Here is a 19299-nt window from a genome sequence, read left to right as displayed (position 1 = left end):
AAAGGGAACAAATGTAGGACCCCCTGCAACTGGCCTTCTGAGAGGGCAGCCTACCTCTCCAGCCACGCAAGCAACCTGCAATGCCAACAGGATAGGGGCGCCTGTGCCAGGCACTTCTGTGCTAGGCAGAGATGCCCGGTGAAACGTTGGGAGCTTGTCACCTGCCAGCTGCACACAGTGCTTTGGTGCTGTGCACAGAATTGGCGCTGGTGGTGGGTCAGCAAAGACCCACCACCAGCACCAATTCTCCTCACTCAGAGGCCTGCGATGGCCTCTAACAGGTCCCCAGTACTTCTTCAGTCTCTCTTCTTCCTTCCCTCTTCTGCAAGGGAGACAGTTCTATAACTAGATCCAATCATGACACTCCTCTGCTTAAAACCTTTTCACTGCCCCCCTGCACTGGCCTTGGCATAAAGTCCCAAATTGTTAATGTGGTGTTGCCTTGTCAACCTACACCGCCTTACCTTGTAGCGGGTTGACTTTCACACCACCATATGGAACAACCTCACATTTCTGGAATAAACTACGAGTTTACTTGTCTTTCTCCAAGTAGAACACCTTGTTCCTTCACTCTCATCTGGCTAAACCTTCCCATCCTTCTAGACGTGGCTCCCATGTCATCACTTAGGCCAAACCTTCCCAGGACCCTCCCCCTACAGACTGAGCAGATGGCTTCCTCCACTGGGCTCCCACAGCCCTCTGTTCTTGCTGCTAGTAGCTTTTTAAGACCACATTTCAACCATTTGTCTACAGGTCAGTTTCCCTTTACCAGACCATAAGCTTCTTGAAATAAGAATAACAGCTAGCATTTACTGGACTCTTATTATGTGGTAGACATGGTCCTATGTGTTTTACATGTATTAACTTCTAAAATCTTCATTATGACTGTATGTTACCACTTCTGTTTTAGAGATGAGAACAGCGAAGCAGAGAGGTTAAACAATGTGCCCAAGGTCACACAGCTAGAAAGCTACAGAGCCAGAGTCTGAACTTAGGAAATCTGGCTCCAAAGCCCACTTTTTTTTTTTTTTAAGTATTGATTTTAGAAAGAGAGGAAGGAAGGGAGAAACATGGATATGAGAGAGAAACATCAATTGGCTGCCTCCCATGAGCCTCAACCAGGGATCGAACTAACAATCCAGGTATGTGCCCGACTAGAAATTGAACCCCCAACCTTTGGGTATATGGGATGATGCTCCAACAGATTAAGCCACCTAGCCAGGATCAAAGCCCTCTCTTAACTACTATAATATAGGTACTTGTCTCTCCAGGCAAAAATATGAATGAATGAGTGAATGAATGAGAGCTATCTCTAGACTATCTAGGTCTAACCCATAAACATCTGGCACAGCTGGGCCACTGGAGCACTGGAGCAGCTCACAAACACTGTTTTGGTTTGGCCTTACTGTTACATATTCTGCTCTTCCTTCCTTATCTCATGAGCACGAAGCCAAGAGGAAAAGGCACCCAGCCCAGAGTGACTACCCTCTTCCCCACTGCTCTCAAAACCAAGCAAAGCCAACTGGTTTCCTCCCGTGACTTAAGACAGAGCAAAGTCTATCCTGCCACATAAGGCAGCTGTCATCTCTTCCTTCCGCCAACAAACGGCATCAAACCTAGGGAGTGGGGGTGGGCAGAAAACTCGACATCGGTAATCCCTACACCTCTACCTATTGGCTGGAAAGTAAGGCCAAGTGACATGAGAATGGGCGGGCCCGACCTGGCAAGACAGGTGAAACAGTGACCACAGCGGCAGGCTTTCTCCTTGGAAAGGGCCGACCGAAACGCAGGACTGGCAAGCAGGTAGCTCTTTCCACACCAGAACGCTGCCCGGGAGACCAAAATTCCCCAGTAACGATGACGCCCGTGCCAATGGCGAGGGCTCCTATTGGAAGCATTGGCTGGCTCTCCCTGGGGACTCTTCCTAACTTTCAAGTCACTCTCGGATCAGGAGGGAAGCCTGGAGAGGCAGAGGGTGTCTTTTGGGAAAAACCTAGTTGGCTCAAACGCCAGTGCCTTCACTTGCTGTTAGAATGACTCCAGGCAAGGCTGGCAGTCAGTGCCCACCTCCTAGGGCTTCCGCGGGACTGAGGCTCCCCACGGCCCCGCATCTCCGGCGCACAGCAGCTCCCGCTCCCGCCCCCGCCCCCGCCGCCCGAAAACAGCAGACCCCAGTAGAAGAGGGGGCATTTGCTGTTGCCATGTCTATTACAGACAGACAGCCTTGGGCTGTCACCATGGTCCCATTCCCTCGGCCATTGAGGCCCGCCCAGAAAACCCGCACCCCCGCCCGGTTCCCTGCTCCCGAACCCCCGCCCTCACCTTCCCCCGGTGTTCAGCGCTGCTCGCCCATAGTCTGTAGCCCGGAGCCGGGACTGCTCGGAGCTCCGTCCCGGGGGGCCGGGGCCGGGCCGGGGGCGTGGGAGCCGCTCACCGCCGCCTCCCAGCGCAGCCACCCGAGCCGCAGCCGCCGCCGCTGCCTCCCTCCATGGCTGCGGCGCCGCCACCTGACAACGGAAGTGACGCACCGCCCCCTGCCTCCCGGACTGAGCCTCAGCCCCGCCCCTCCAAGGACCCCGCCCCTCGCCGTGTCTACGGCCTCTCGGCGTTGGGATTGGGCACCATCAAGGTGATGGGCGAAGCCTTCAGGCAAGAGGCCAGATTTCGATTGCGGATTGGTTTAGGGTGGGGTCCTGTGAAACGATTGGAGGCTGGGACTCTAAAGGGGCGGTACTTACCTTTTTTTTTCTTTCTTTTTTTTTTTTTTCTCCTAAGCCTGAGTACAGCCTGAGCTGGAGGCAGCACCTCCGGTCCCCTGCAGTTTCTCCCTGCCGGGTTTGGTGAAGTCTCCAGCAATTGTAAGATCGGCCAGTTGTAGTGTATTTATCAGAAAAATGGTTCTTCTCTGATCCCCATTTATCGGTTTCTGGAGTTCTGTGCGGAGAGCACTGTCGTTAGACTCAATAAATTACAGGAATTCCTGTTGTAGCCCTCACAATGCATTTCCCTCTGGGCCCCTCGCTTTTGTTCAAAACCCGCTTCAACCCGAAGATCCCCGAAGTCTTGACGAGGGAGGTTCACAGTGAAGAGTTCTATTAAAGATTCTTGCCACCTAACCTCAGTCCCTCCTGTTGCAGTTTCGGTCCCTTTCTCCTCCTCCTCCTCCAACAACCACGCCCTCCATGAATCAGCTCCTTGCACCATCAGATGAGCCCTTTAAAGGGATTGATTGCATCAGGCTGTTGACTCACTGGGGCCCTGCGAGAGCCTGGCTTCCCTCCCCTGGCATGCAGAAGCAGCTAAAAGGTCTCAGTGGCAGCCGCACCAGCGACCATGGCCGTCACTTCTTTGTCTCAGAGGTGTGAGCTGCCGTACTTGCTGCAGATGACTGTCTGAATTCCCGTGTCTTGCCAGCTGTCCCCTGAGTCACTCTGTACCCGTGCGGGCACACGTGTCCAAGCCTATGTGCACTGCTGGGTTTTACCAGGGCGTGTGGCCAGGCACTTACGTGTATGTGCGTTTGTCATCTCCACACAGGTGGTGCCAGGGCATGAGAGTTGGTGTGCGGGTCTAGCTGCCTTCTCCTTTGTCATCTCTGTCTGTCTGAATGCCTGGTGTCCACTGAGCCGATGGGGCTGAGTACCAATAGTAATCAAACAGCTCCTACTGCTGTGTCACACCCTGTGTTAAGCACTTCAGAGACATCAGGCTACGAGTCTGTTTACAGATGAGGAATCCAGATTTCTGAAACAGGAAGCAACCTTTCCAAAGACAAATAGCTTTTAATGGCAGGACTGTGATCTGAACCAACTCTGGCAGATTCTGAAAAGATTGGATTTGAATCCTTGCTGCGTTCCTTACAAGCTGAGTGACAAGTGTAAGTTCCTTAGCCTTTCCCATGTGTCAAAATTGGGATAACATTTCATGGGATCACTGTGAGGATTCAGTGAGTGTGTAGACAGCTTCTCACAGGACCCCCAGCAAGTAAGAGTGCTCAATCCGACCTCATGTACAGAGCTCTGGCGAAGCGGATGACAGAAAGTCGGGCACGGAGAAGCCAGGGCCCTGCCCCCAAAGCTGTCCTCTCTGACAAAGGGAAAAGCCTAGGGACTCCGGAAGCCCTGACTCTGACAGGAATGAGTTTTGGGTTTTCCAGAGCTCTAATTATCAGCTAGATGAATCACTAGGAGCTGACACCACCATCCCCACCCCCAGGAGACACTTAACTGATTCAAAATAGAGGATTTTAACAAAGGAGAGGAGGAGGAAGAGAAAGAGGGGAGGAGAAGAGGCAAGGAATGGAAACTAAAGGTGCCAGCCAGAGGAAATGAAAAACTGTCACCAGGACACCAACACGAGACATATGCACACACTCAGTGACATACTTTCCTGCTGACTCTCCAGCTCTGGGCATACTGGCAGACATCGCTGCCAAAGCAAAGTGATGCCTGTCACAATAGCATGAGATGGTAGTTCGATGAGGTACAGGTAAGTCTGCCTATCACAGGAGAGGAAGAGACCTTTCACCCTGAGACGCTTACTCAAATCCTTCGCACTGGCTGGCCTCTGGCTCCTCTCTGTGGCCCAGCCCCAAGGCTGGGGTGGGTATGATAAGTTTTGAGTGCCAGGCCCATACTTGGTAGCCGGGTACCAGCACTAAGATGAGCAGGGCACTACTCATCTTACTCTGCCTTCAGTGTGATGTCGGAAGTGCTGGGAAGCAGAATAGCATAGTGTAGTATCATGGAGTTTGAGTCATACAGACCTGAGTTCAAATCCCCACCCTGCTGTTCACTGGCTCTTTGACCTTGAGCAGGTCACTTAACCTCTCTGGATCTGTTCCCTCATCTGTAAAATGGGGCTATTAATACATACCTCCAGGGTTGTAGTGTTGAAATGAGATGATTCTGCCATTCCACCAAGACTTGTGGAGGGCCTACTAAGTGCAGGGCACTGAGCTAGACACTGGAGATCCAATGGGACCAAAGAGACTGCAGCTCTGCCCTCCTGAGCACGCGGGGCCCCGGCACAAGGCTTGGCACACAGTGGGACTCAACAAGCGGTAGCTACTGACGATGACCGTCGTGGCATTCTGCCATTAGCTTCGCCATGGAACCCGAGGAGAGTCCCTTCCCCTCTCCGCTGAGGGAACGGGGCCTGTTTCCTCCACTTCAAAGTGACAGCTGGGCAGGACCAGTGGCTCCCAACCTTCTCACCATCAAAGCTGGTTAGTATTTTTCCCTCCGCAGAAGCCTCCCGTGTGGTAAGACTTTGTCTCCTGCACAACCTGCGTCAAGTGATTTCTCCCTTTGTATTGGTTAAAGCCTCGTATCACAGGCATTAGACCTTGTGAGCAGGAGGAGCTAGCCAGGGTGACCACCATACTGTTGGTGTAATTCCAGCGCACAGCCAAGACCAAGCTAGCTTGGTTACCTTTCACATACTCTCTGCCATTTCTCTGGGTCCTTCTGGAACATTGATGAGAATGCAAGGGACCCCTACTGCCCTCAGGGGTCCTTCAGCCAGGCAGGCCAGACTGGAAATCACTGAGCCGGATGTTCTCCTTCAAGTCCCTTCAAGTCCCACGCAACTGAGAGCTGGAGATGTTGGATTAAGGAGACGTAACGTTCAAGCTGCCTGCCCAGCCGGGTCTCCTCAGAGCCCTTGTAGTAGTCCCCTCCCCAAATGAGAGAGAGACCCCTGCACTCTTCTCTCCAGGAACGGGAGGGGAGGGACGGGACACCTCTACTACCTGAGCACTCAGAATTCCTGAGGACTCAGTCTTCAGCTAGGACCCCCACCCTGATGTACGTGTGGACTTGAATGAAGTCCGCAATGTGAGTAGCACGGAACCCAAACTTTGATGGGGCGATGACATTTGAAATGTTTTTTTAATCTCTTCCTTGATGTTCCCCGGGCCTTTCCTCTATGCAGATAGTTAGGTTAATCTGCCTTCCTTACGTCAGGAAACAAGTGATGCAACAGACGGCAGAGTTCATTTTTAGCTTCTGAATTCTACAGGCCTAAGCCTTCAGGGAGGAATGGAAAGAATTTCTGAGCAGATACAAATTTAGAAAGCTGTGTAACAGGGGGATCTGGGAGACCGACTTGGGGGCGGTGGTCCCTGAGAATAGAGAGGATCCTCCTCAGCCTTGGAGCTGGCGGGGATCGGCCGGGTCTCAGGGACAGAAAAGCAGGGAAAGTTGTGCTCTTTTTCCTGGTGGAGAGCCAACAAGTAACCAAACCCTCTGGAGAAACAGCTGTGTGTGCTGCATTTGGTGAACAGGGCCTAACGAGCTGAGACCTAAGAATCTGGGTCTGACGGGCTTGGGAAAAATAGGATAAAAATCTGAACGTTGAGAGGGGTATGGGTTTCCCTGAAGGGAGAGGTCAGGAGGTCTTTTGGTCAGGTAGGAGCAATGCAACAGCAACCTGAGAGGGCTGAGGGTAGAACACCCAAACTAAGCCCTCACGGATCTATGCAACCTGAGTGGATAGGAAGCCAAAGGCCAGAACACAACAGGGACATCTTGGTGTGTGCTAGTGTGACTGGATGACCACCGGATCGGACTACACTCCCCACGCTCTGGCACCTTGAAAGGAAGTGTTCTAGAATTCAGCCACTTTCAAGGAAAGTTGGGTGGGGGAGGGGACTTTGAAAGTACTGCAAATAAGTTTCTGCTATGCTGGCTCAGTGAGGTGAAATATGAATTCCGTTGTTAGAGAAAGTTCAAGTTATGTTTCTTACACACCAGAAATTGGAACCAGCTACATTCCTTACCCAGAGGTCTTTGCATCACGTGCCTCACACCTTCTCCCATTTCTGCTGCCTCAGTGGTTGGTCCTCTGAGCTTTCCCACCTCAGGATCCTTGCACCGGCAGTTTCCTCCACCTTCCTTAGATACCCCCCACCCCTTTGGCTCTTTAATGTTTTTTTTTTTAAGATTTTACTTATTTATCTTTAGATGGGAAGGAAAGAAGAGAGGGAGAGAAATATCAATGTATGGTTGCCTCTCATGCATCCCCCGCTAGGAACTGGCCTGCAACCCAGGCATGTGCCCTGACTGGGAATCCAACTGTGATCCTTTGGTTCGCAGGCCCGTGCTCAATCCATCGAGCTACACCAGCCAGGGCTCTTTAGTGCTTTTAATATTGGTTTTTAGAGAGAAAGAGGAAGCAGGGAGAGAGAGGGTAAAAGGAAGAGAGAGAAACATCGACTTGCTCTATTTATTTATGAGTTCATTGGTTGATTCATGCATGTGCCCTGACTGGGGATCAAACCTGCAACCTTGGCGTATCAAGACAATACTCTAACCAACTGAGCTACCTGGCCAGGGCTCCTTTGGCTCTTTAAATGCCAAGTTCCTTCTCAGTTTAAATTTCACTTCTTCAGGCCACGTTTTCCAAAATAAAGCCACCTCTTTACTCTCTCTCTCAAAGTGCTGTTTATTTCCTTCATGACATCTATTAATAGTTTTAGGTTGTTTATTGTCAGTCTTCTTTCTCCTCTAGGATGTCGGTTCCCTGAGAGCAGGACCCTTGAACATCTTGATGTTCTTTGATGAATGATCTGCAGCAGTCAGGGAATTCCTGGCTTCCAACACGCTGGTGGACACTGAGCTCCCTCAGACCCTACCTGGACCCCTGACTGCCTTTCCCAGCAATCTAGGACCAGATGCTAAAGGGCCCATAACCTTGGGGCTTAAAGACTTAGCTGTGCTCTACCCAGGGATTCAGCATGAGTGTGTCTCAGTGAGGCCTGGTTCCTCTCCTGCTCACCTGTCCTTCCTGTGCCTTGCCTAGAACAACAGCCACTCTGCCAGCGTCTGGCTCACAATGCTTATGGAATACGTCCTGAGTCCTTCTTCCCAGCAATCTGCACTGGCCCTTCTCTCCACCCTGGCCTGGGGGCTCTCCCTTGCTCTGCTGAAGATGTAAAAGCCTCTGGCACACCACTTAAAAGCCTCAGAGCTACATCTTTCTTCCACCCCTAGGCCAAACTCGTAGCGTAAACCACAGGTGGCAAAAACAAGGCCCACGGGCTGAATCCAGTCCTTCACCTTGTTTTATCCCGCTCGGCACCTTGTTTCTAGCCCTGGGCAGCAGCGAGCTCCTTGCCCCTACTTAAGGAGTAGTTACATTTATACAGTCCTGAAATCACATTCGGCCTTTTGAGGGCAACTGTGAGGCGGATGTGGCCCCCGGTGACAATGAGTCTGACACCGGGATAAGCCCTCCTGAAGTTGGAAACATCTGCAGACATGCAGGAAACCTGTGCAAGGGAGGCTGCTGTGGGGGCTCCCACCAGCTCTTCGTTCCAGGCCGGGCGGCTCTCTCCGACCTCGCTGTACTGAACATTTTCAGTGAGGACCTCCCTTCTGCGCCTGCCTGCTGCTTTCTGTTACCAGCAGTCACCTTGTGGTGTCGCTTCCCTTAACTCTGACTGTCAGAGGTGCCTGCAAACTCAGAGAAGTGGTTTTCTCCCTGCTGGAACCCACTGTCATCTCCTGAAGGCTTCTAGGACCTCTGGGCTACACTGAAGTACAGTATCAGAAGCTTCATGGTGAGTACTTGGCTCTTATTTATATATATATATATTTTTTTTTCAAATTTTATATCACTTTATTGGAGATTCTCTTTTTTTTACTTTTAAAGCTGTTAAATAACAATGTTCCTTTCTTAAGCATTCTTAAAGATGGGAATTAATACAATATTTAGTTCCCTCCCTTATCTTTGTTTTTTTTTAAACTTATTGAGTTATTTTTCAAGTACAGTTTTCTTTTGTCAATTTCTCCCATCCCAAGCCCCCTTCCGCCCCGTCTCCCCACCTCCCTCCCATCCCCCCCTCCCCACAGACCTCATCCCTGTGTCTTTCATACTTGTTCTTCAAAATCCCTCCTCGTTTTTCCCCTTAAATTCCCTTCCCTCTCCCCTCTGGTCGCTGCCCACTTGTTCTCTATTTTAGTGTCTTTGTTTTTATTCTATTTGCTTGTTTATTTTGTTATTTAGCTTCCTGTTAAAGGTGAGATCATATGGTATTTGTCCTTCAATGCCTGGCCTATTTCACTCAGCATAATGCTTTCCAGTTCCATCTATGTTGTTGCAAAGGGTAGTAGCTCCTTCTTTCTCTCTGCTGCATAGAATTCCATTGTGTATATGTACCACAATTTTTTGATCCATTCATTTACTGACGGGCACCTAGGTTGCTTCCAACTCTTGGCTATTGTAAATTGTGCTGCTATGAACATTGTGGTGCATAGGTTCTTTGAAATTGATGTTTTAGGATTCTTGGGATATAATCCTAGCAGTGGAATTGCTGGGTCAAAAGGCAGGTCGATTTTTATTTTTCTGAGAAAATTCCATACTGTTCTCCATAATGGTTGTACCAGTCTGCAATCCCACCAACAGTGAACTAAGGACCCCTTTTCCCCACAACCTCTCCAACATTTGTTGTTTATTGCTTTGTTTATGATAGCCATCCTGACTGGTGTAATATATTTTAAAGACTTTTTTTAGAGAGAGTGGAAGGGAAGGAGAGCGGGGAAGGGATGTGCAAGAGAAACATTGAAGGGTTGCCTCTCACACACCGCCAACTGGGGACCAGACCCACAACCCAGGCCTGTGCCCTGACAGGGAATCAAATCCCTGATCTTCCATTTAGCAGAATAATACCCAGTCCACTGAGCCATGCCTGTCAGGGGTACCTGGTTCTTTAAATGGCAGGCTCTCTCTCAGTTTAAATTTAAATTAATAATGCAGAATCAGATCTGATTCTGGTTCATGTCTAGGGAAAGTAGGAGCCTGAGGGTGGCTCCTCTAGACACATCCCAGTTGGTTCTGATGAGGCAGTCCAAGGACGACGCTTGGACAGACTGCGCTGGAATGTGAATGCAATGACCTTGAGCTGCTAGTGCCCAAATGAACACTCCTCTCAAATCTCCCTCAAGACATGACAGCAGCTTACGGTGGAGGACCCTGCCCTATTCAAAACTCTCGTGAAGCAGTTCTCGGGCTGGATTTCGTTTCTGTGGTTCCTGATCACCTCTCCCACTAGATTAAAAGCCCTCCTCCTAACAGGACCAAATCTTATGGTTAGTGTGTGCTCAGTAGAAAGCCTGGCACAGCAGCTGCTCTGTGGATGTTTGTTTGATGAAGACAAACCCTCCAGTTCCACAGCACGGAGCTGCTTTTACTGAGATGGCTGTTTGCCTGTGGGAGGGCTGGCATGGCTGCAAGGCAGTGATAACAAAGACCTGGGTTCCAACTTCCAGAACCCCGTCCCTTGAGGACCCAATGACTCTCAGAATGGGAGCCTGATTTCTAGCTGTTGGATGAGTTCCCACACTTGAGAGAGGTAGGCCCAGGATTTCTCCAACTTCTCCACCTCAAGAAATAGCAATGAGACCAACAGCCCCTCAACAGGGAGTCTGAACAGAAAAGCCACTTTCTACCTAATCAGACTGACCGAATGACTCTATCACAATTCCCAAACTTTACTACATATTAGTGCCTCGTGAGTAACTTACAAAAATCCCAGGCTTTTGGCCCAGGCCATACCCCACACCAATTAAATCCGAAATAGGTGAGGGTGGGACAGGTAATTCCGACGTGCAGCTGAGTTTGAGACCCAGAACCCTAGGACGATGGGCCAACAGGGAGCCTGCACTCATCAGGGAAAGCAGGAAGCACACACTTGTTTGTGTCCAAGTTTACTTTTATGAGAAAACAAACACAATTGCAAGACAAATGGGGGTACTTAGGGACGGCTGAGGCTGAGCACACTGAATAATCCTCATGGGGAGAGGGCTGAAAACTATTGGATAGACTTCCTGAATCAGTAAATCAGAGATTCAAATACAAGCGATCAAAAGAGAGGGGGTTGACACCTCCCCCAAGGCCACAGATACACAGGATTCTGGGCCCCAGGGTGAGTCTGGGAGGTAGAACCCTGTGAAAGGCAGCTGTGATAGGTGTTGTCTGTCAGATTCCAGTTTCTGGGCTGGCTCTGCTCCCTTCCCAGGTTTTTGGCAGGGAGAGACAGCGGGCAGTTGGCTCAGTAGAACCCCGGAGGAACCCGAGTGGTGACTAGGGCTTGCTGAAGGGACAGGCTCACTTATACTTTTTGGTGGGAAATTCCCGTCGGCCTTGCCCCAGGCTGCGAAAGTTGCGCACGCGGTGGATCATCTGCAGCTGCTGCTCGATGGTCTTGGTGATGTTCACGTCATCTGGGATGTGGACGTAACGGACGTTACGGCCCGTTACAAAGAGGTCATCCAGCTCAGCCTGATGCCCCCAACGGTCTGTGTAGGTGACCTTGGCCAGGCGGATGTTCATGAAAGCATCGACATTGTCTATGCGTCCGTGGGCCACGCTCTCATCCCGCAGGTCCACAGTGGTTACCTGGCCCTGGAGGCCCTGCAGCAGGATGATCAGGCTGTTCTCAGAGATGGTCCGTTCCTTCCTCGAGTGGCTCACTGCCATGTCCCCACACTGCTGGCTGCCTGTGGGAAGAGCACACAGATGGCAGCTACCGCATGCCAGAGGGTGCAGTGGACTACTCACCTCCACCGGGTTATAGAGCAAAATCCCCAGCACAGACTTCCCCAGGTTTGCCCATCTCCCCAGTTTCTGAGTCTGGAGCACCTTCATGAGACAGATACTTCATGTACACACTTTATAGCATCCTCTCACCACCTTGCAAGCCAAGTATTACTTATAATCATTTTATAAATGAGACAATTATGGTCAGGAGAAGTTAAGTCACTTGCTCAAGGTCAAACAGTTGACAAATGAAGGTGCCAGTCTTCAAATCCATGGCTGCCCTACTCCAAACCCCACACCAGGGGTTCTGAACCCTCACTGTAGGTTAGAATCACCCAGTGGGTTTTTGTTGGCTGCCACACCCCAGAGGTTCTGATTCATTTGGTCAGGGGTGGGGCCTAGGTGTCCTATTTTTCAAAAAGCTCCCGATGTAATTCTTTCTTTCCTTCCTTTTTTATTTTTAGAGAGAGGGGAAGGGAAGGAGAAAGAGTAGGAGAGAAACATCAATGTGTAGCTGCCTCTCATGTGTCCCCCACTGGGGGGAACTGACCGGCCTGCAACCCAGGCATGTGCCCTGACTGGGAATGGAACAAGCAACCCTTTGCTCCACAGGCCCATGCTCCACCCAATGAGCTACACCAGCCAGGGCCTCCCCATGTGATTCTAATGTGCATCCAAGTTTGAGAACCACTACTCAAAGTATATGGTCCATGGACCAGCAGTTTCAGCATTACCCAAGCATTTGTTGGAAAGGCAGAATCTCTGGTCTCTCCCAACTTTCTGAAAGAATCTGCATTTTAACCTGATCCCTAGGTGAATCACTGGTAGTTCTCAAACATTAGTGCGCATCAGACTAACCTGGAAGACTTGTTAAAACGCATGGCTAGGCCCCACTCTCAGCTTCTAACTCAGTGGGCCTGAGGTGGGGCCCAAGAATGTGCATTTCTAACAGGTTCTTAGTTGCTGAATGCTGGTCTGGGGCCCACTTAGAATAACTGGTCTACACAATGCAGGTGCCATATAAGTAGAAATTTAGGTCATTAATTTTTTTAAAAAGGTAGTACATAAAGCACATTGGTTTTGAAGGCAGAGAAAACTAGGTTGGAGTCTCCGCTCCACCCACAAACTCTGTAAACCAAGGGCAGTTACTTAATGTCTCTAAACCTGTTTCCACGTCTATTAAACCACAGGTTAAATGAGGCTAACAGAATCTCACTACATTGAATGTACTTTTCTTTGCTTTCAACATGCCCTGATATTTTATTAATGTAACTTTGTCTTATCTATCCGTATTTTCAGATTCTGGGCGGGAGGGGTGGAACGTGAAGACCTCACTCGGAATCCCGACGGGACTGAACAGGGTGGCACTAAGCGCGGGAAGCCAGCCCACACCACTGATTTGGGAGGCTTCACCAGGAGTGTGAGCCCAAGCACCTACAGCTGGGGCTGCACAGTGACTGAAAGAGGCAGGTCTGGGCTCCAAGGCTGGCTCTGCCACTTTCTGGGAGGGAGACCTCGAGCAAGCCACTTAACTTATCCAATTCAGTTAGCCAATGGATAAAATGGGGATGGTGGAGAGCCTTACTCACAGAGCCGTGGGAGTGGACTATACTCAGCAAATTGGAAAGAAAACACTTTCGCGGCTCCCCACCGGCTTCTGAGGTTCCGGGTTCCCCACGCCGCCCCGCCCTGCTCCCCGGTTTCCAAGACGCACCGCGCAGGATTCTTTCCGCTGCCGGGTCCGTGTCGCTGCGGAAGTTAGCGGGCGCCTAGCTGGGCGGCCTTCCTCCCTCGGTGGGACTCAGAAGCCATAGCAACAGCTCCGCCGCTCAGTACGCAGGCCCTTGCCACTGTTGGTGGAGTCCGAACTACAATCCCCAGAATGCCTCGCGAGTGCCGCGACCAGCTCTCTTACAACTGCCGGCCTACAACTTTGGATTGTCTCCTTTATTGAAGAGTCATTCATTCATTCATTCAGTCAACAAATATTCATTGAGTCCTCATTGTGTGTCAGGCTCCTTCCAAGGCTCCGGACATAGCGGTGAACAAAGAGACAAGCTCCCCGATCTGAAAACCCTTATATCTATTCCGGGGGCGGGGCATATAAGAGAAGAAACAAGAAAATTATACAAGTTCTTCAGAGCGTTAATACAGGGTAATGTGATAGAGACTAGATGGGCTTTTATTAGTCAGGGATGTCCTAATGTGACATCTGAATTGAGATGAATGACATAAAATTAACCTTGTGAAAACTAGGAAGGAGCATTTCAGTCTGTGTGCAGGATCTGGTGGGAATGAGCTTGTCAGTTTGGTCAAACACAGAGGCCAGTGAGACTGGGGAGAGTGGTGTGACGAGAGATCACAGAGGAAGGCAAGACCAGAGCATGTAGGATCCTGTAAGCCAAGGTAAGGAGTTTGAAGTTCTTGGTTAGACATGTAGGTTTTGGAGACAGTGCATGGGTTCAAATCTGAGCTTTGCAAACTGTGTGACTTCAGACAAGTTAATTACCCTCTCTGTGGCTCGGTTTTCTCACCTGCTACTAGAAGTGCAATGATAGGCCATCAAAGGGGAGTGGTGTGATCTGATTTATATTTTTAAAGGTAACTCTGTATGGCCTTGGAAAAGCTGCATGTCAATCTCAGAGACTTGTAAGGTTCGAGTGACCTTCGTTAATGTGTGACAGTGCCTGGCACATAGGAGAAACTCAGTAAGAGTTAGGCTCATTTGATTTCTTCACTTTCTTATTCATTTATTTCTATCACCCCTAGGAGCCTTCTCCTTTTACCAGTGATCACAGTGGTTTTTGTTCTTATCCTAAGAATAAAAACTTTCTTCTCTACGCTTGTTACTCTTGTTCTTTTACTACCCTCCATAGTCAAACTTCTTGAGAGAGTCCTCTGTACCAGTGGTTTTCCAAGTGTAATCTCTTTTCCACCCTCATATCCATGCAAGACTGGATTTTCTTTACGTACCTTACCCAGAACAACAGATGAAATGCCAAAGCAGCCGTGAATTGACTTGCGGAGAGGGCATGCAGCAGTTGGAGGAGCTGTCGCTGGGGGGGGGGTGTGTGTGTGTGGCCCCACCACTGGTGCACCCCAGCCACAGGTTCACTTCCCTCACCAGCTGCTTTCATCCGCCAGGATCAATCCAGAGACCTGCAGGTGGGGTATCCTATGAAGGCCGGGAGTTCAGCCTGCAAGTCAGGCCACTTTCTGCCGCTGCTGTGGTGTGAGCACCCGTGGCCTCTTCCAGCTCTGCCCGCCAGATGCGCTCCAGGCGCCACAAGATGAGGAATGGCCACCCCACCCAAGAGGGGCTGCACATCTCCTGCGACCAGCTCTGACTGAGGGAACCTGCCTCAAGAATATCTCCCTCCAAGGGAACATCACTGCAGGGAAGTCCACATTTGTGATGTGAATATCCTTAAACAAGTCTGCCAGGGTTGGGAAGTAGTTCCAGAACCTGTTGCCAGATGGTGCAATGTTGAAAGTATTCGAGATGCATTTCAGGAACTGACAACATCACAGAAAAGTGATAGGAATGTTCTTCAGATGAGACATTGAGAAACTTGAAGAATGGTCTTTTACCTTCTAGTCATATGCCTGCCTTAGGAGCTCAGCTTGCCTCTCTCAATGGCAAGCTCAAAGACACAGAGACATGTTTACTTTTTGAATGATTGTGTATAGTGAGTGACAGGTATATTTTTGCATCAAATTTGTATGGATCTGACTGCATGAATGAAACAGAGTGGACAAGTTATCAAGATTGGCATGATTGGATGAATAACCAGTTTGGCCAAAGCCTTGAACTAGGTGGAATCATTGGTCTTTGAGTCACTCCAGAGAAATGCTTGATTTATGGGGAAGAAATGAAGAATAAGGTATTCCTCTGGAGCACTTAGAGAAGCTTTACTATACGCATGGAAGCAGCAGAGAACACTGAAAACCAATTGGGATCTATAAGAAATGCCTGTCTTGGTGCTGGACATTAAAGAAGACTTCAAATACAAACACGACAGTCTAGTTGAAAAGGTCAAAGAACTTTTGAGCACTTTGTGATCTTGCTGATGATGACAGGCAGAAAAATGATTCAGCTTTGTGTATCTTTGCAGCTTCACATTCCTATAAGTCTCTTTAGAAAATCCATGTTTTTAACCACTTTGATCCAAGAAAAAAAGTTTTTTGATGGATCCTATATAAAAGTTTATGACGTTTCTTTCCTTTTTGTCTTTCTTTTCTTTTTGATTAAACAAACAAACAAACAAACAAACAAGCCCTGACTGGTGTATCTCAGTGGGGTGAGTGCCGGCCTGCAAACAGAAAGGTCACCAGTTCAATTCCCAGTCAGGGCACATGCCTGGGTTTCAGGCCTGGTCCCCAGTAGGGGGCACACTGGAGGCAACCACACATTGATGTTTCTCTCTCCTCCCTCCCTTCCCCTCTCTCTAAAAATAAATAAAATATTAAAAAACAAAAACAAAGATGTTTATTTCTCATGACAAGAAGTTGGAAGGTAGATGGTTCCAGAATCAGTACCGTGGCTAAACTGTATCATAAAGGACCCGCCCTCCTTCTGTCTTTTCCCTCAGTTCTCCTCCTCAGTAGGCTAGCTTTTCTTCCTGGTGCTTCTCACCTCATTGGTGACCCATTTCTTAACGGGAAACTTTAATGTCATATAGTAAATGGTACTGTGTCCTGTGTCAATTAGTGCAAAAAGTTGAAAGTGGAATTTAAGGAATCTCTAGAAAAAGAATTAAGTTTTATTTTAAGTACTTTAGTATTCCCCTTTCACCCCAATTTATGTGAAAGATGAGACCAAGTTTAGTATTCCATCATTTCGTTGATGTTTATTAGTGTGTCTGTAACACATTTAATGAGGTTAGACTTCGTTCCCAGTTTGTAATGGCGTAACCTATATGTCATTTACTCTTTCTCCTGCTTTGGTTTCTACATTTGTGCCATGGGTTAGATTTCATCTTTTTGCATGGGGGTTTGGATGAATAAAGAGGAAATGCTTATGTACTTAAGAGATAAATGGGGGTTATTACATTCATAAAATTTCATTTATATGGAGCTTAAAATATTGGCCTGCTCTCTCCCTTTTTAGGCCGTTCTTTCAGAATGGGATGTCACCATTCTCATTCAAAGATTGGTCTAAACTAAGGTTGCTTTAAACTATATAGTTAGATTATTGGTTTAAAAGATTGTCTTTAAATCATTTGAGGTGGAAGTATAGTTTTTCCCTATATTTCTTCTCATTTTTATAGGTAAAGCATTCCTGAAACATGGTGAGGGATCCGTTTTTCCATTTTGTCCTTCATTGATTCTGCACTGGGAATGAGTGGTCTTTCATTACCTTTGTATGTCCATACACTTACATGGTAAGAAGTCAAAGAGAAACTGAAGACAAGGTAGATTATCTTCTTAGCCGAGCCTGCATAAAACAATGGCACTGTGCCATGGCTGGTGAAGCTCAGTGGATTGAGCGTGGGCTGGGAACCAAAGGGTCACCAGTTCCATTCCCAGTCAGGGCACATGCCTGGGTTGTGGGCCAGGTCCCCAGTGGGAGTCACGTGACAGGCAACCACACACGGGTGTTTCTCTCCTTCTCTTTCTCCTTCCCTTCCCCTCTCTCTAAAAGTAAATAAATAAAAGTTTTTAAAAAACAAAACAAACAAACACAAAAAAGCAATGGCACTCAATTTTTTCTTTTGGAGAATATACCTTTAGTATAAAATGTGTCGATGAGTTTCTTATTGTTATTTTAAATGGAATTACTATATTTTTCAGACCATAAGACACATCTAGGTTTTAGAGGAAAATAGGAAAAATTTTTTGAAGCAAAAAATGTAAAATATTTAATAACATAAATAACATACTATTTCACCAATGGAAATGTAAACAGAACTCAACAGCAGCATTACCAACCATTATTCCTCCCAAATTTGGGGGTGGGGTGGGAAAGGGGGCATCTTATAGTCCCAAAATACATAAGCTTTTTGCAGTTTCCAATAATTTTTAAGAGTATGAAAGGGTTCTGAGACCAAAAAGTTTGAGAACTGATGCTTTAGTTTAGGGACTTTCATGTACCCACTCAACTCACTAGAATCTGGCTTCTCCTCCCAAGAGTCCCCTAATGTCCCTGGCAAAGATTACTAATGATCTTCTTGTTCCTAAAACCTTCAGCTCCTTTCCTAGACCTTATTTCCATGATCCTCCCCATTGCTTAGCCATATTGCCTGTCCTCCTCATTAACATTTATTTTTATTTTGTAACCACCTAAGTGGGGCACCTTGAATAAACTTGACAACTTTTATCCCACCCCCACACCTGGTATAGTCACCTGAGCCCTGAAGATTCTTTCAAGTGTGTCTCCCACTTGCCTTTTTATTCTAACCACCACCATCCTGAGACCCTTCTTTTTTCACTTGATCATTATAAAAAAATGTCTTACTGGCCTTTGTGTCTCACGATCCTTTGCCAACAGATTCTGCATACATAAGTGTGATCTGGTCATTTACCTGCTGATAAAACTTTCAGTTAGCTGCCAGAATAAAGGTTCCAGTACTGACATGGCTCTCCATGACTGATTCCAGCCTACCTTGCAGCTGGATCTCCTTAGTTTGGGTAGAGATCTACCCAAACTCTCCAACCAGTGTTTCTTGCAGTGTGGCGTGGGCTGGCCTCATCATTATCTGGAAAGCTGGTTAAAACCCAACCCCAGACCTATGGAATCAGAAGTGGAGCCCGGGGCATCTGCACACCTAACAAGGCAAAGCTAAAATTCGAGGCCCGCTGCCCTACTCTCCAGTGAGACTGAGCCTCTCAGCAACCCCACAGACACACCCTACACTCTGGTCTCTGCCTTTGCAATCCTGCCTCCTCCATATGCCTCTCCTTATCTTTGGATGTGAATTTTAATCCTTCCTTCGAAGCCCGCCCTGCTCAATTGCTGTACCTTTCTGAAGTCTTCAGTGATTACTCTAGTTGGAAGTGATGTCTTCCCTCTGACCCCTAGAGTATTGCTTGCTACACGTTTGCTTGTCGCTTGCAGATTCTGATAGTTATTTACAGAGATCTTACCTCCCTAATGTCCTGGATGTTGGGACAGAGAGAAGCCTTAGGAGGCCCACATGCTTGACCCTGCAAACCACAGTTGCACGAGGAACACTGGTTTCATGAATGTGGAGTGAGGACAGGGATCTGAGTGAGGATGGCAGTGGGAATGGGGGAAAAAGGATGAGTGTTGAAGACCCTGAAAACAGCTGGTGGGAATGTTCAGAGACCGATTAAATTTGCAGTGTGGGTGGTAGGAGGAAGAATCAGTGATTTAAATTTTTTTAACACTGGGTATCCAAGGGGATGGTGGCCCATTGATAGGAATTCGAGGGTGGGGGGGGGCAATTGGGGTTTTGTCTGTGGAGGTAATCTCATTTTTTGGCCACTCAGCCACTGAACTCCTTTCCCCATGTTTGGGGGAATCTGACATGTTGTGGATTTTGGTGGCAGGTGAGAATCTGCTTCCCACTGCAGATGATTTGAAGGTCAGATATTGCCTCTGATTGCTGTGAACTGTGCAGTGTGACCTAAACTCGGGCGTTATCAGACTTGAAACCTGGAGCGAGTGACGTGAAGCAGCAGGGACTGTTTAGGCTCTGTCCTCGGGCCCGCGTCACCCAGTGCCCCCTCCCGGGGTGCTGCCCGCCTGCCCCTGGTTGCTGGCCATCTTCTCTTGGTTCTCTGGTCTCCCCAGCA

The 19299-nt window shown here is 48.4% G+C and overlaps 2 protein-coding genes and 1 pseudogene across 7 annotated transcripts in view; 1 reads left to right on the top strand and 2 right to left on the bottom strand.

Annotated features, from left to right (window-relative positions):
- Positions 1 to 2506, bottom strand: part of STK40 (serine/threonine kinase 40) — a 35794-nt gene extending 33288 nt beyond the window's left edge. For all 4 annotated transcript variants that reach the window (XM_037149311.2, XM_037149315.2, XM_037149316.2 and 1 more), the window contains exon 1: positions 2323 to 2506. The gene's annotated coding sequence lies outside the window, so the exon portion shown is untranslated. The remainder of the gene's footprint in view (positions 1 to 2322) is intronic.
- An 8201-nt stretch (positions 2507 to 10707) lies between these two features.
- Positions 10708 to 13381, bottom strand: LSM10 (LSM10, U7 small nuclear RNA associated). 3 transcript variants are annotated; one of them, XM_037149480.2, is made up of 2 exons: positions 13256 to 13381; positions 10708 to 11501 (listed from the first exon to the last, which is right to left on the bottom strand). In XM_037149480.2, exon 2 carries the CDS (start codon positions 11479 to 11481, stop codon positions 11110 to 11112), a length of 372 nt encoding a protein of 123 aa, XP_037005375.1. In that variant the 5' UTR covers positions 11482 to 11501; positions 13256 to 13381; the 3' UTR covers positions 10708 to 11109. The 3 variants fall into 3 exon arrangements, with proteins under 3 accessions (XP_037005375.1, XP_037005376.1, XP_037005374.1); XM_037149481.2 differs by lacking the exon at positions 13256 to 13381 and adding an exon at positions 13127 to 13249; XM_037149479.2 differs by lacking the exon at positions 13256 to 13381 and adding an exon at positions 13131 to 13249.
- Positions 13382 to 14838: 1457 nt separating this feature from the next.
- LOC119052202 (deoxycytidine kinase-like) lies at positions 14839 to 15603 on the top strand (annotated as a pseudogene).
- The last annotated feature ends 3696 nt before the right edge of the window (positions 15604 to 19299 follow it).

The sequence above is a fragment of the Artibeus jamaicensis genome, unplaced genomic scaffold (assembly GCF_021234435.1).
Source record: "Artibeus jamaicensis isolate MK-2021 breed Jamaican fruit bat unplaced genomic scaffold, CSHL_Jam_final scaffold_847, whole genome shotgun sequence".
Taxonomy (NCBI): domain Eukaryota; kingdom Metazoa; phylum Chordata; class Mammalia; order Chiroptera; family Phyllostomidae; genus Artibeus; species Artibeus jamaicensis.
The sequence above is the reverse complement of the archived record's forward strand: the minus strand, read 5'-3'. Positions and strand labels throughout refer to the sequence as shown.